This window comes from Macrosteles quadrilineatus, unplaced genomic scaffold, assembly GCF_028750875.1.
Source record: "Macrosteles quadrilineatus isolate MER2022 unplaced genomic scaffold, UCM_ALF_1.0 Scaffold_3__2_contigs__length_128488019, whole genome shotgun sequence".
Classification (NCBI taxonomy): domain Eukaryota; kingdom Metazoa; phylum Arthropoda; class Insecta; order Hemiptera; family Cicadellidae; genus Macrosteles; species Macrosteles quadrilineatus.
The window spans coordinates 117,900,841-117,918,263 of record NW_026542596.1 but is presented as its reverse complement, the minus strand read 5'-3'; the positions used below and the strand labels follow the sequence as shown (position 1 = coordinate 117,918,263).

The 17,423-nt window shown below is 33.2% G+C and overlaps 1 protein-coding gene across 1 annotated transcript; it reads right to left on the bottom strand.

The window, feature by feature from the left end:
• Window positions 1-1,380: 1,380 nt before the first annotated feature.
• Window positions 1,381-11,524, bottom strand: LOC128991081 (uncharacterized). Its single transcript, XM_054413810.1, has 4 exons — window positions 11,436-11,524; window positions 6,966-7,066; window positions 2,382-2,579; window positions 1,381-1,642 (listed from the first exon to the last, which is right to left on the bottom strand). Exons 2-4 carry the CDS (start codon window positions 7,015-7,017, stop codon window positions 1,437-1,439), a joined length of 456 nt encoding a protein of 151 aa, XP_054269785.1. The 5' UTR covers window positions 7,018-7,066; window positions 11,436-11,524; the 3' UTR covers window positions 1,381-1,436.
• Between the last annotated feature and the right edge of the window lie 5,899 nt (window positions 11,525-17,423).

Below are 17,423 nucleotides of genomic sequence, written 5' to 3'. Positions count from 1 at the left end.
ACTTTACTTATCTTGGAAGTATTATTGCATTTAGTCTTGATAAGCTCATTGTTATTTGTTAATAGCCTGAACATTATAATGATACATCAAACACCATGCATTTCAAACCAAACTACAAGAGGTAAATCATAAGTAAGCATGTTGAGATTAAGTACTTCCATCATATCAGATCAAAATGTTTATGGTCAAATACAGAACCCTGTACTGTATAGATTTTCTCAAGATGACAATCATGTTTGTTACTTTTCTATCAAGTATTGTATTTCTAAGAATTGATGGTTCGTAAGATTTTCTAAGGATAGTAATTCCAAATTATATTTTTTAATCGTTTTTCATTGAACTTCCAAGCCATGGAAACATAATGTTTTTTTTTGCAAAGGTTTGTTTGGGTTTATGAAGGGAGTAGTGTGAAGTAAGAAAGTAGTTCTCAAAGCTTCACAAGGCCTGGACTGATGGGTGGATGGTAGAGTAAGGCAGAGCGGGCAGGACCAGATGTTACCTACGCTTCTTATATCAGGTCATGGAACTGAAGAAGGCAGGAAGAAAGAGGATGAAAGGATGGCATCAGCAGTGCAGGACAAACCAGCGCGGAAAAAGGGGTACACAAGAAAGTACCCCCCCCCCCTGAAAAAGAACTCTTTGAGAATGTTAACTGGTTTTCTAAAAACACCCAGACATCTATTGGCTGAATGTGATGCACTTGGGCGAAAGAGAGCCAAGAGCTTGGGAATGCATCAAGTGGCAGTTGGAGATTTTCCGCAGTTAGAACCCCACCTGATGCTGAACTTCATTAAGGAGTTAGGATTGGAGGGGCTTCTCTAGGCAAAGACTGGAGACTAGTTTAGGGGACACAAAGATCTTACAGGTTGCAGTGTAATATCAGTATTATCAGTATCAGTACCCCAGGTATTATCAGTATCAGTATCAGATGGGTGGATGAATCGATGAGTGAAAATCTCCAATTGGAGTTAATGAAGTAGATTTTAATGTGCGATTTGCCATGAGAGATAAAGCATTGTCATGAAAAAAAATGTTGGACATCAATTTTAGTTTAGCAATTTTTGATCTGTATGCACCATTTTCAAACAGAAATTTAATTTATTACATTGTTCCGTAGACATAACACACTTGACAATAAATGTCTTTAGTTTTTAATTTTTCACGAGCAAAAACTGTATTATAGACCGCACCTCAGAGCTGGGGAGATATTCAATTGCGGCGCACTTTTCCATCTTAAATATTGCAACAATTGGCAGTGCAAAGAAACTTCTGCTACTATGACTCCAACAATAGGCAGCAAACCAACATATAATGGGTAAGGTAATCAAATTCACAAAAACCCTGCCGATAAAAGAAACAAGTATATACATTTAATTTACAAAAGTAATAAATATTTAAAGTATTAAAGGAGAGGAACTTGAACACCCTGATGTCTCTCATGACGCCAATGTGTAAATGACAGCCAACACGCTGACTAGGGTTGCTGCAGCGAGGGATGTGCGGACAGCTCCGTTGCATCCGTCAGAGAAACACTGGCAAACTACCTCCGTGTGGTCATCATTGCTGTTGAAGTAACAGTCCCCTTTGGTGTGTCTTTCCCATCCGCACTTACGAATCACTCGAACCATCTCTCGCTCAAAAACTACAACAAGAGGATCATGTTTATGTAAAATATATCAACCAGACTATATCTTTCTATCCCCCGTTGATAAAATTTAGGTGGTTTTAGGGAAAGAAATCTATCCCCTACATGTCTTGATCCTACCATTAAAACATAGCTCAACATCTGAGATTTGTCAAAACGTCAATCAGCTGCAACAAAAAAGTGGTATTATACCTGCTGCCTAATTCTACCTGAAGGTACTGGGTGAGATGTTTACCCTAGTACATTAAAATAAATTATTGTAGATTACTGCATGCAAAAAGGATATCTAAATATTTATTTGTAAGGAAAATTTTCTTAGTCTCCAGGTTTGCTGCAACAGGATTATTGAGTGTTTATAATTGAGGTGAAAATTTACCTCTGCTTGCAAGCACCAAGTAATTCCAAACTGGATCTTTGTTTTATTTTTCTTGAGTGTATTACGGACCAGGTTTTTTTTTAAGTGTACATCTTAGGTCATTGTATCAGGAAAATCCATTCTTTAATGTTAAGTGTGATCTTGTTGTGTAGATATTTCCCACCTCTAGGTTCTGGCCCAGAGTTTTTTCCACATTAGAGGAGGCGGGATCACTCATATAAAATCCATTGGTGATTGGCGGGATTTGAACCTAAGACCTCAGTGACTGAAGTCCCACGCTCTACCGCTTAGACCAGCCTGCTCTCCCTTCCCTAGGGAGGTAAAAACATTCAAGGAAGTAAAAACATTAATTTTACTAACTGTTTTGTACGATCTTGCGACAGAAGGGCTTTGCTCCCTTGTACTCTCCGTACTCTATGCAAGGCTTGTAGTGGGGACTGGCGGTGTTGTTAGCTTGAAGGCTCGGACAGTCTGGGTCGAGACCTGAGTTGCACTGGAAGCAGAAGATCGGCTGACCGTCCGAGTCTTCCAGGATGTTATCCTGACTTCTCGTTCCAGCTAAAACAAAAAACAAAAACAAAAATAATTGAGTTGATTCATGTATGGTGTTTTTGTGATTGTGCATTTCAAATTGTCCGTCGTAATTTTGTTAATGGGGTTTTCTTACAGTATTTTATGACATGAATAAAAAAAGTTTATAAAAGAAAAGTGTCTGAAAAAGGAAAAAAAAATTGTGACTGTATGCAAAAATGCAGCAGTTCAGGTGGTGGTTTGGAGGATAAAACTTTTTGGTAAGAGGATGTATGAAAAGAGCAAACTAGGCTTCACACAAACTAGTTAGCTATCGTTACTGGATGATTATCATGGAACTTTCAGATTTAGAGTGCAAAACACTGTGTAAGAAATTTAAATTTATTCATTCATTTATTTATTTATTACTCTTGACAATTTTTACATTGTATAGCATATAATAGTTATTCTAATATTTATAGTTACATAGAGGTTATTTAAAAAAATTACACTTTAAATTAAAGTTAACTTTTAACAAATAAATCACTACATTCATAAAATAAAAATAAGAGGAGCAACATTTACCCGGCTTTCATTGATCATTGGGCTTTTAATAAATGGTCCTGAATAATAAAACAGCTGGTCTTAGTCAGTAACAAGCAACACAGAACACATCAAAGCATATTTTAAGGGATTTACACTGGGCGAGAGTGGTGCCAGGGGGTCGGGGGGTTTATGGAATACACCCGGTATGAAATAGCCCCCAGCAAAAAGTGGTGTCTGGAGAACCCCCCGGAAAATTTTTGTATGGACTAGAGTGAAAATCACACATTAATTTCTACGTATCTTTTAATGAATTTTCCAATTATATTTGCTTGTAAATAGTCCTCCATATAATCTCACTTAATTACTTAAAACTCAAAAATATTTATACAATGTTATTTTTAAAATAGGACTACTTTAAAAATTCCGATACATTTTAAATGTGAATCATAACAAAAATATGCCGGCACCACCCATAGCCACTGGGCGACAAAATCTCAGCACTGGGTGACACATGTGTCGCCCAGTTAACATGTTATTTTATGCCCTGGAACACATAATGCATCACACTCATCCTTCACTCATATTTGGGTTAAAATACACACATAGGTGGCGTCCCTATCTCAAATGAATATGAATACCTACACTACTACAACCAAGTTGGTAAACTAATAATGGGCAGAATTTGAGAGAAATTTTTACTTTCTCCCCCTAAACATTATATCGAGAAAGTATGGGTTGCGTAAAAATTTTCGAGTTTGAGTTTTGAGTGGATACATCCGTTTTGGGTCCCCCTGAACTCAAAAAAGTGGTTTTCGAAGTGATGTCTGTGATTGTGTGTGGATGTGTACAGAGCTACAGACCACACCTGTCATCCGATTTTGATGAAATTTGGTACGTAGGTTATAATCCATTATTTCTCCTGACGTTTTTTTTTCATTTTTTCAAAATTTTTATTTTTAATGGTGATTTCCCATAAAAAACCATAAAATAACGGAAAACTAGGATTTTTCTCAAAAACGGCCTGAACGATTTTGATAAATATTTAGTGTGTTAAAGTCCTTTAAATTATGAACAAAATGGTACAAATTCCATTTCCGTAAAAAGTACCAATCAAAAGTTATTGTAACTAATGTTATATCCTATAAAAACCCCATAAAATAACAAAATATCGGATTTTAGGAAAAAAGCCGGTTTTGATTCAAATTAATGTATCATGGTCCTTATAACTCTAAACAAAAATAGTACAAACCCCCATTGCTGTAACAATTATAATTCAAAAGTGATTGCAGCTTTTATGATTTATCCCTATAGAACATCATATAGTTACTCCCACCGCTTACCCATGATAAAGGCTGTTTACTTATGGGTGAAAGTATGTGTCAGTTTGCTGATACTGTTTATTAAATTTGTCTTTGGTATGAGTGATATAGCCCTAATGCTTTACAGCCAAACCTACCTTTGTAAATAGTATGATAATGCAGGCCAAATAAACAATCTTGTAAAGTAAAACTAATGTTCCCACCAATTTAGTTGGGTTTTTGGATGTCAGTTACTTTATTTAAACTGCTTCCTTAAATTATTTAAGTAATAACTTAAATTGCTGGATTATGTCTACAACAAACTCAGTACCAGAAAACATTATGATGGACTTTGGGATCCTAAACACAACCTTTAGGAATTTGAAAAACAGCATTTTTTTCATTTAAAAAATTTTTTTTTAATGGTGATTTTCTATACAAACCCATAAAATAACGGAAAACTAGGATTTTCTCGAAAACGGCCCGAACGATTTTGATAAATATTTAGTAGGCCTATGTTAAAGTCCTTTCAATTCTGAACAAAATGTCAAGGCTTTACCAATGAAGTTCTACATAAATCTGTCAAATAATGGACATTATTTGTTCTGTTAATTTGTTATTCACCCACAACATTGTCTTGTCTGCATTTTTTTAAAGAATGCAATCCAACCCCTTTAATTGTTACTATCTAGTTCAAACTTTTGTTAGATAACATCATTTATTTATAGCACAATATAAAATTGCACCTAGGTCCATGATTATATAAGCTTTATTGTTGGGTAACCTAGAAATCTATGATCAATGTAAGAGTAAATCGGTGAGTAGTGAGTCGGTGGCTCAGTCGGTAGCGTCGCGGACTTCGGGCCCATGGCAGCGATGTCGTGGGTTCGGATCCTGGTCACTCCCGATAACATTTTATCAGTACAGTTCACCTTTGTACTGTACCGGCTCACTCCTTGCTTTGCTGTAAACGATCCACGCACGGGCGCTTAGTCTATGTGGACGGGCATTGCAAGGTTAAAAGAGGCCGCCAACCTCTTTAAAAAAAAAAAAAAAAAAAATATTATTATTGGACAATAATTAAAACACATAGAACTATTATCATCAAGCAATCATTGTTTAGGATATAATATCAACAAAGTTACAATCTAACAGATGGCAGTGGTATTAAAAGCGGAAGTTTCCAGTAAAGTGAAAAATACTTGCTGCCAACGTAACAAGCATAAATAATCTCTTCAAAATCAATCAATACAAACAAGTACTATACAGGGTGTTTCGAAACTCTCTCCCAAAACTCCGTGAGCATGTTCCTAAGGTAAAAACAAACCAAAAATATCATATAAACATATGTCCTATCTCGCTTTGTTATCCGTCTGTCGGTGTGTATGTTTTTTTACACAACTTACCGTAACTTTGGAACCACTTGAGGTACTAACTTTAAACTTGGTACGTGTATAACGACTAATAGGAACTATTCTTTTGCATCAAGTTTCTACTTTGTATAATTTCAAAATGGTGGCCATTTTAATTTTTCAAAGTTTAATAACTCAAAAACCATAGGATTTATAAAAAGGTTACAAACGACAAAAGGGATGAAAATTTAATTCACTTTAAAGAACTGTACAATGTTTATAGGGTCATAACACAAATTACGGAGACAAATTAAATTTTCCGGAGTTAAAACAAACAATGTGGGCAAATTCAATAAATTAGCAGGTATTACCTTTAAAAATGTTCTCCAATTTTTGTGTTATGACCCTATACAAATTGTACATTTTTGTAAAGGGGTGACCACTAATGTAGTTTTATGATACACGGAACAAGTTCGATTCAAAGTAATGGGAAGTTATTAAAAAAATACATACACACTGACAGACGGAAAACGAAGCGTAGGGCATTATGTTGCCTTTATATGATATTTTTGGTTTGTTTTGAACTAAGGAACAAGCCCACGGAGTTTCAGGAGCAAGTTTTGAAACACCCTGTATGTATAAAACACAAATGGCACGTAAGAATACAAGAAGTGGTTGGTTTATAAATCCAAAGATTTTTTAAGTGAAAGAGTAAAATTTTATGTAAAGTTTAATTTAATTTATCATTCATAGCTTTTTTTATATTATACGTCTTGTCGATACATATTTTCAATACTTAATGACTTTTGAAAGGGTCGATTCTCAACGCAGTTAACATTCTTGTCACTGTAATTAGATATGCTATGCTTTATGATAAATAATCACTTGTGTTTAGGTAAAATAATGATACTGATACATGGTTAGAACCGTTCCATTGAAAATGCAATTTACAATAGGCATTTATGAATAATTTTTCAAACCAACTTTGCGTTCATCTCCAGACATCAAAACAAAGATTTCGTTAAAACACCACAGAAGTATGGCCTTGAAAAAGAACTTTCGTCGTGCACACTCTCTCTCTCCATCTTTCAGCTATGGAGATAAAGGAGTAGACTAATAGAAGTTATTCACAGTCAATTTCATAGTTCATGTATTATAAAAACCTGATATTTTAAAAGAAATTTAATATTTCTTATTACACAATAAATTAACGAAACAATAACACTGATATTGCTAACCTGGAAGCAGTGCTAGAAGGAGTACGACCGTAGTAGTTAGAAGTGGGTACATTTCTGGAACGATTTTGTGATTTTCTCGTTGCTAGGGCAAGATAAGCGAACTGAAACAGTACACAAACATTGATTACACTTATTAGATAATGATATCCAGTAAAATCTGCTAAAATGCAGTTTAATATCCGTAAGAATAATCAATGATATTATCCCCACTTTCTCATCATTATTAAATTCATTCTTAGGAGCATTAAAAACACAAGTTGAAGATCAACACTGTAAATTTGTATACATTTGTGACATCATAAAAGTACTTTGATTTGGGGACTTGTCTCAATCCTGAAAAGGCCTTTTTTCAAATTTTTTCGCAAATTTCGTCTTGGTAAAAATTACTGGTAGGTATACCTACTGTACTTATTAATAATGTTTCATGTAAATATCTTTACAATTATATGCCATTTCAATGTGATGGTTGACAAACTGTAAATAATAGTCTACAGTAACAGGACTCTAACAAAGAACCTTAAATCTAGCAATTTGTTTTAATGTGCCAATTTTGAGCTTCAAGTCCAATATATTACAAAACGTAATGTTGTGTATGATAAACTATGAAATATGGTGTAAGAAAAACAATTTTAAGGTCCGTAATGATTTTTTTCTTTCACATACACTTAAATACATTTAAATTAACCAGATTTTTATTGTTAAAATTATTGCAGTTTCGTTGTTATTATGAAATTACGTTTCTTTATCCAAACGATGAAAAGATCCGCATGAGTTTGATTAATCCGTTGGCCTAAACTTTACACCTTTATTGATTAACCCTACGTACAATAACAAATTAATTATATACTCTATTCGGTGTTCAGATAAAGTTGAAATCTCATATATTTTACTTTTCAATCAAACGAATGTATTTCGGTTTAAGGTACAGAAACAGTCTAGCCAACGATGTTATTTGACTTATTCATTGATCGCTGGCATTCCAAAACTCATTTTTTTTTTTAACTAATCAACTCAATAGATTAATAGGAAATATACATGATCTGAGAATTCAAAGCAATATTTTGCTTTCCAAAAGTAAACAAATTGACACGAATTGAAATTTTAATGCAAAACGCTAGTTAATTCAAACACACATTTTAAGGTTATTTCAATTAGGTTATACCAAAATAGTCAAAGGTTATACCATGGATAAAACATACTTTTTGTTTTGCTTAGTCTATGGTTATACAATGCAATAGTATTACGTAGAATTAATGTTTCTAATAACTTTAAATCTAAAAAGTCCGTTTGATAGTAGTTTTCAATAAGTTTAATCGCTTTAAGAAATAAAATCCCTAAACAAACATGGCGTGGTATTGGTTATGGTATTCCGTAGCAAAGATCTATATGCTATCTTGGAGTGAGGAAAATGTCTTAAACCACAGCCACCTCTAATAAAACACACAAACGACGAAAAAGGAACCATGTCAATAATAATACAAGTGTTTTGAGTCTGAATAGTAATTAATCAAAAGTATGTAAGACACACAATAACCCACACGTACTGTTAGTATTATTTATTTAGTTTATTGTTGACATTATCTTTCATTGATAACAAGGGCCAAGACAGTGAGTAGTTAGTGGAACTAGACTGTGATCTGATTCAAAGGTCACGAAATCTGACTTTAAGTTAGTTTATACTGGTTTGAAGTTAATTTTGAAAAGATCTCAGGGATTTGAAGGATTACAAATCCCAGTTTCCCTAAGAAAGAAGTCTTAGTTACTGTCAATAGCTCAAAAACCATAACCCTAGTAGCACAAATATGTATTTTATAAATATTTTATATATTTAAAGTTGTATTTGATAGAACCTCGAATATTTTATATATATATAATATATCTTTAATAATAGTTTGATATATTCAAATATATATTTAAAATATTACCAAAAAGCAATGCAAAATATAAATTAAATATAAGTTTTGAATATATAAAATAGATTCATAATATATATTGATAAAACAAGAATATAATCTATAATATACATATTTTATATGTATATTTTTCCTATTAAATATTTAAAAAATTATGTGTTGAGAATATTTTAAATATATATATAAAATATTTTTGAAACTATATTATATATTTAAATTATTTATAAATATATTTTGAAACACGTCAGATATTTTTATTGATAAAACAATATTATATTTGTCGAATATATAGCCAATAATCTTTTATAATTAGCAAATAAATAATTTGCATCTTTTTGTTTTTTATAGTGTCTATCAATTTATACATGTATTTTTTGTATGATAATTGCTATTGCCAAAGCGTTAAAATTAAGTTAATAATAATACGTACTCTGAATGGTGTCACTCTATCATACACGTAAAGAAAAAAATAGCATATAGTTAAGAGGCAGTATACATGTTCGACAGCTACATTTGGGCCAAACGAAAAAAAGTGTTGATGGGATTTTATTTTTTTAATTGCAATATGTGACAATGAATGTGATCATAGAAATTTCGAATAACTGGCTAGAAAAGGGTGCTAGTGACTGGCGACCTTTTAAGAAACTAATTACGGTTGTATATGACGTTCTAAAAATAATTATTTGATTTACATATGCCATAAATTACATAATATTTTTGTCATAGTATTTAAATTAATTTTTGTAGTTTACTGTATTTGTATTCGTGGAGACAACTCACTATTCAGTACAGCACTATTCAACTCAACTACTTGATGCCAAAACAGATTAGCAGAATCATATTATACTGCAGTATCAAAAATATTTCAAATATTGCAACCATTGCAACTGAGGGCCACTCTTACACCATTTGAAAGCATTTGCTAACAACAATCACAAGTAGCTCAGAGGTAAAGTAGGAGGCTCATAAGTCAAAGGACCCTGGTTCAAGACCCACCCGGGTTGAAAAAATTATATCCAGTAATTTTTTTAAAATTCGTTTTTATGAACTATTTAATCAATTTACTCAACTGATAATTGTGTTTTTCATACTAAATCTGTATTATTTTGTGTTTTTATGTTTTGGCCCCATGGGATGTTTGGAAGAGATATTAAATACATTTTTTATTTAAATATTATTCACTAAAATATATTATTGGAACATATTTTTTTAATATTTAATATATTCAAAAACACATTTTTTATATATTTAATATATTTTAAATATTATATAAAGTTGACATTAATACACACTTGAGATATATAAAATAGATTTTAAATATATTTATTCATATGTATTTAATATATATTTGTGCTACTAGGGAAATGCAAAACTGAACAGTTTCTGTAATTTAAGTGTGAAAAACTCTGAGTTTTTTATGATTAACATAATGACGATTTAACATAGCTCACTTTTCCTTCGTGTAAACTCATTACTCGGATATCTCATCGTAAACAATATTAAAATGCATTGGGGTTTGCTGATGTATGGGTTAATTTGTCTGATAAGGCTTTGACCTACTGGTCCATTTTGACAAGATAACACACAAATTTGGAACAGATGGAATCTAAATATTAATAAATTACTAGGCGGTGGTTTAGGTAGTGATTAAAAGAGCAGAAAAGCCTAGCAAAAGTAATTGATTTGTTTCAAATTTTAACTTACAAATGGTCAACAGAAAAACTTATCTGACTAGTCAATATTATGTGTTTAATAGTACAAGAAATCAATCACTGAAGTCAAATGTTGCATTGAGACAGTTATACCTAAAATATTATGAAAGATTTTTAAAGAATCCTGTTAAATTCAGATTATTTTTATTTTAATATTTTGCAAATTGTCACTATTACCATAAACAAGATTTCCCGTACCTATTCTTGACATACCCTTTTCAAACTAGGAATATCAAACTTTACTACAACTTTTGTGTCACGATCAAAGAAATTTCAATAGGTTAAAATAAAAAAATAAAAAAAAAAACGCACACAAGTAGAACCTGTATCATTTATGTATGTAGTAAGCAGCTTGTAAAATAAATACGTTTATGACAAAATTGCTTATGACGTCACCTCGTATGGATTTCATATTCAAAATTATCTCCCAATGGTCGAATTTGTATGTATAAATTGTATTCAGTCTATAAAATTAATTAAACAAATTAGACTGTTTGTATATCTTTAATATCAGTAGATTAGCATATATTTATGATTATGCTAGTTAAAGAATTAACTCAATGCATTCATAACGATTGCGAAATAGGGATTTTTACTGAGTTTATCTTGGTTTAGAACATAACCCACTTAAGTAAATCATTACCTATTTTTTTACAAAATTGCCCTCTGAAGGTCCAGAAGATAACGCAAAACTTACCCCAAATACAGTATATATATTTATTTCTCTTCAAAAATACCTGAACACTACAAAAACCTGTTGAAACATCAAAAGCACAAGTGTTCTGCAATAAATAGTATCGGGCCCAGAACGTAACCCTGCGGCACCCCGAGTTCTTACCACTTACCTCTCGCTCAGTGTCCAGTGGTTGTACAAAGATGGAGGGCTACTGAGTATTTTGACGATGGTGGACGTTGGTCAGTGATAATGTGTCCGGTTAACACAGGATCCAACCAGTCAGACACCTTCATGACCCTGTGGTAGTGAACTCGTAGTCAGCTGTGATAACGTTCAAACACTTGTCAATGACAGATTTAATAGAATGGAGGAAATATTTTAAATTTTTTATGATTTGAGGGTAAAAAATTAGAAAACCCTATTTTCACCCCATAAAACCCCACATTATTATAATTATCAGTATCAATATAGATGTGGATGCCACCTATGTGTGTATTTTAACCCAAATATGAGTGAAGGGAGTGTAGAATGGAGTGAGATTATAATGTGTAGCATTGTAATTGACTATCAGCTGTTTCATTAGTCACGATCATTTATTTAAAGCCAAATGATCTGGGACAGCTGGGGTCCAATTTTGATCCATCAAAAAGCTACTGACTTTTCTCAGGATCAATACGGCAACTTTTTGATTGTTAGGCGAGCACTATAAACACGCAGCTACCCAGCCAATCAAAAGGAAAACAACGACAAATGGATTTTGGAGAGGTAACTCGAGTGAGGATATTGCAGCTGCTTGTTGTGAAACTGTTGTTAATGTTAGGGAAGTGGCTTTGAGTGGTGCATTGGTACAATTTTGAGATTTTGCATGTGTTAGTACACAAAATTGAGCACACAATTTTTACATTGTTTACGAGAACCTTTAACATTGACCTTTTGCTAAATAATATGTTATGGCAATTGGGTGTAGATTCGACTTCGTATGGAATCGATCCAGAAACTTTCAGATATGGAGGTAATCACTATAACCAATCTCAATCTATTACCCAAAAGGTTTCCTAGTTGAGGTAAAAATAAGTCACCAAGGGATTGAAATGGAAAGTTTTGTACTGTTCATTAGGGTTTGTTAAACAAACAATTTAAATTTACTTTATGGGTTTGCACTGAAATAAGTGGATATGATTGGTTTCAAAGGCAGTTAAGGGATTATCCTCTCTCTAAAGACCTAGGCCTTCTAAAGGATCTGAAAATCTTTCGGAAAAATTAGAGTTGAAAGTGCTTTTAATATTTACTTTATTGTGATTTTTTATTTAAAGCTAAACTTCTTGATAACAACAATACAAATCACACTTGAAAATCGTTTAATCCAATATTTACGAAACATTTAACGAAAAATTATAATGATCAAATTATGAGTAACATGATGCTTAAGAATAAAATGTTTTCATTGTGTACACTTTTTAGTGTAATATGGTAGCATGATGGTAACCTATGTAATGCAATGCAAATGAGTTACGGCTTAAATGAATGGTCAGTGGTCAAAGGAGGGTGTTTTATACCACCCTGAACCACCCTAGCGACAATACTGCGTACAAACACGAAGAACAAACACTTTCGTAGTTCAAACTTACGGACGATGAATGGCTGAACAGTATTGAACAGTATTGGGCTTCAGGACAACTAATAAGGGCAGTAAATTCGTGATACCTATTGTTGGTTTCTTTTCGTTGCAATTCAAATTGCATCTTAATTATTTATAACTAGCTGTAACCCGCGGGCTTTGCCCCGTTTAACTTCTTAATTTTCAAGATTAGCCTATCTCGTTCGCATGGCTCAATCTCGTCCTGGTTGAAGTTTGTTCGCTACGCTCACTCACCTTTAGGTTGGAGCTCGTTCGCTGCGCTCACTTGCCTTCAGGTTAGCTCGTTCGCTACGCTAACTCGCCTCCAGGTTGAAGTTCGTTCGCTACGCTCACTCACCTTTTGGTTGCAAATTAGCTGTTGTCATAAATGTAAAAGAAATAATAGTGCTGCACCCTGTTGGTAATCCTTGTAACTTTAATGCTATTGAACATCATAGAACAGAACCAACTTGTTTAATTGAAACAGCTGTTAAGATTCAATAATTCCATTTCTCATAAGGTTAACATGGGAAACTCCAGAGCCACTGGGGCGGAGCCCGAAAGGATTTTTGAAATAAGAATATGCCTATATGTTAATCGGGAATGTGAGCTATCATCATGCCAAATTTCAGCCCAATCCGACCAGTATTTTTCGCGTTCACTTGTCACAAACATACATCCATACATCCATACATCCATACATCCAAACTTTCTCATTTATAATATTAGTAGGATAAGTTATTTAAATTCTATCTTCTGAGTCATTTACCTACAGCATTTATAATATTGTGAACTATACTACGGATATATTAACTTTCTGATTTGAGACTAACTATTTAAGAACGAAAACTTTTTTCAATTTGAATTAATAAAACAAAAGGTATTAAACTAAATAATGTTGAATTAGTAGTTAATAATGTGATATATATAAATTACAATATCTTCTCTTTACACACGACTTCTGAATGTTTCTAACCCTTTGTTATTGCTAAAGGTGACCCTCCTTGACCTGATTATCAGGAGAAAAGATTGCGAGAGTTACATAATTAAATTGATACTCAAATGGTAAATATTTAGCTTTGGTGAATTCTGAACTGATTGGTGCTTTACTAAAGAGTATGTCCATCCGAACAACTATCATCAGTAGGTCCATGATTTGGTTTTAAATGTGAAACTGGTCTATGAAGTTAGAACTAAACATCAATAATGCAATACATAAACATATACATGTGATACATAAACTTTGTCACTGTGTATTTCTTGAATTACACTGCCTTACATGACTACTATTTTCGCTTAGCTTGCATATGTTCATATTTAAACCATTGCCTATATCATGGACTGTAATACCTATCCTATCACAATGTCGCGAAGCAGATGTACGTGGTTTAAGGTGACTCTAAAGAAATAAATTCAGAATTACCTAATACTATAAAATTATACATAAACTGTTATTGAGCTCTTTGAGAGTTACAATTGGCTTTACGACTACTTTTAAATAACTCATCAAATTAAAGAGGAACTTACATAGTGTTCGTAATCCAAACAAGTGTTAAATGTTCGTTTCAAACATTGATAAGGGTCTTTTGAATTTAAAACAGCAGCATAAGTCCTAATTTTCCATTAGGTAGTTGAGCTAGTTTGAGTAGTGAGTGAAGGCCCATCATGGTTGTTTATGACTAGGCAGAAATCGCAGCTTAGTGTCAGCTTAAGTGGCTATGTTACCGAATTTAGTTAAGGTTCTGTTCAATACTTGAATATGTAACCCCCCAATATTAATTCAATTATCAATCATTGAGATCGGGAAGCCCAGGTACATTAACCCAAATATGAGTGAAGGATGAGTGTAGAATGATGTGAGATGATCTGTGTAGCTCTGTTACTGACTAAGATCAGCTGTTTCGTTAGTCAGGATAAATTATTCAAAGCCCCAATGATCTGGGATTCAAACAATATTTAACCGCGTACTATAATTAATTTTACTTAAAAAGTGTCCCTTTCAATTGAACCATTTTACTGCAACCTGCTACAGTTTCGTGGTGAAAAAGAAGCTCTCAATAAATCGGCAATAATCTTTTTCTCAAGATAATCAATTTATCCAATTGTTTGGTTTTTACATCTGTGACTTCAACTGCAAAAGCTATTCAAATACACATCCAATTGGCAATGTGTATTTGCAAACCTCAGATATTCATAGTGATCACCTCTGGACTGGGAAGGATTGCGAACAAGTCTCTTATCCAATTAGAGCGTGGAGCATCGGTCTCACAGAGTGCGTCCAAGGCTGACAGAATTGTCCTTAACAGGATAATATCTCGCATCCTCGAGTCAAATTGACCGCCTTCTGAGTGATACAGACGCCAGGCGACCAGACAGTCACGGTACTCAAGGAATTACAAGGGAATTAGCATCGACTGTACACTCTGTGTATAGTCAATAATTGTATTAGAGTACTCAAGACAATCAAAATTCATGTCTCTAGCCTTTTCTGAGCTGGACATAATGTAAGATTGAAATTACTAACGTAATCCTCGTCACAGCTCAACGAAATATGTGTCAATTTAGTACATGTTTCGTTGTTAAAGTGTAAAAGTACCTGACGCTGACTGAAACATGTACTAAACTGACATATTTGGTTGATCTGTGACGAGAATTACGTAAGTAATTTAGTCTTACAGTACTCAAGACTTCTTTACTTAAGACAGTTGATACTTTGTCATACGGCCAGAAATTACAAGTCACCAAGACCTCACTCGTGAAATTACTAGATGTTACTCAACACGTCACTAAAAATATTGTTAAATCATTAAAGAAATGTCAAGGTTATTTATAAAGACGTTGTTAGATGGGTACTTACGTATTATACGGAGGCCACTTATTTTACAGCGCGCTGCGGCGGTTGGGTTAAGTTGGGTTATCATAAATATGTTTGTAGAACTTTCCTAGTTTCGTTATGAATCGAACTATACGAGATGAGTCATAAAAACTTATGATAACCCAACCTAACCTAACCGCCGCAGCGCGCTGTAAAATAAGTGGCCTCCGTATAATACGTAAGTACCGTTAGATGTACCTGGGATAGAATACTTGACGTTACTCAACATCTTGTTGGATGTCTCTTAAGACATCACAAAACGTTACTTTAATTGCCAAACTTAGAGGACATCAGACAATACTTAAGATATACTTGACGTTACACTTAAAATTATCAGACGGGTTCATTATTTTTTTTACACTACACAGAATGAATGAAGGAAAGTGAAAAAGAAAAGAAAAAAGAAAAGAAAATCTATAAGAAAGACGAAGAAATAATAAAATTACTCGTTGTTTCTCCCAAAAAATGCAGACGTACTCAAGGGGTTACCAAGATTTCAAGAAATCAAAAGACGTCACTCAATAATCACCATACAAAAACGTAAATTATTTTTTAAACTATAATCATTGGAAATATGTTGGCCCAAACATATCTATTTGGACAAAATAGCTTAACCTTAATACGTTCTCATTAAATGGCTGACTTATATATTGACTTGACACAAAACATTTAGATTCATTCATTGTAAATAAGTGTAGCAGAAGCAGCAATTTGCAATGTAGCTTGCAAATATCAGCGACAAAGCCACAAGAAGCGAAGGTCAGACGACAATATGAGGCGTGTCGGGTCCTCCCTCTGTGTTCTGTCACTGGCTCAGGACAAGGTTATCTATATAGAGTAGTTCAGGTGAAGCAGATAAACCTGCTATAGAAGTCACTAGACTCAATTCATTACTAGAGTGCTTTAACAGTCTTGGTAGTTCGTCTACAGAATTCGAACTATCTTCAAAATCAGCCTAAGAACTTCTTGTCAGGATCACACTTCTATATACTATATATAATAAATACTATAATAAATACTATACTATAAACTACTATATATTACTATACTATAAATAATGTAATAAATATCTTATTTCTATATCAGTAGGACACTTATATATCTTTACAATGTCCCATATCTTGCTCACATTCTCTGTGAAAACAAGATGGCGCATGAAGGGTAACTTTCGCGTTTTGGACATCTTTAACGTATTTTAGTTTTTCTTTTGTCCACGAGTGACGCCAAAGGTTGATAGAAACTTCTGAGACACCCTGTAGAATGAGCGAGGCTTACTTGCACTTCGTTGGATATTTTGATATTTTAAAAATAGCCCACCATATTTTTAATGACCATGCAAAAGATCAATCTATTTTTTTTCTTTAAAGTAAAATATTTTTAATTTTCCTCAAACCGTGTATCATCTGGACAAAAAGTCGGTAGCAAACTGTCCAAAGATTCTAATTATTTGACATTGAACTCATTAAACGTCGAAAGCTGAAATAATTGTTTTCAAAATGTTAGAACATGTCGAAAATGGCAAAACTGTTTAGAGCATTATTGCTATGCTAGTATAAATTGGGGGAGAATCCAAAAGTGACCAATAATTGAAAATACACCATAGATTATTCGATTTAAATCCATGAAAATTTGCGATAAAGTAGTACCAACACTACTTCAGAAGG

What these genes read in the sequence shown, in the direction of transcription:
- LOC128991081 (XM_054413810.1), bottom strand. Translation starts at nt 7,017, where the DNA reads ATGTACCCACTTCTAACTACTACGGTCGTACTCCTTCTAGCACTGCTT. An exon ending in CCTTCTAGCACTGCTTCCAG is followed by an intron (nt 2,580 to 6,965) that starts GTTAGCAATATC and finishes TTTTTGTTTTAG; the next exon opens with CTGGAACGAGAAGTCAGGAT. An exon ending in TCGCAAGATCGTACAAAACA is followed by an intron (nt 1,643 to 2,381) that starts GTTAGTAAAATT and finishes CTCTTGTTGTAG; the next exon opens with TTTTTGAGCGAGAGATGGTT.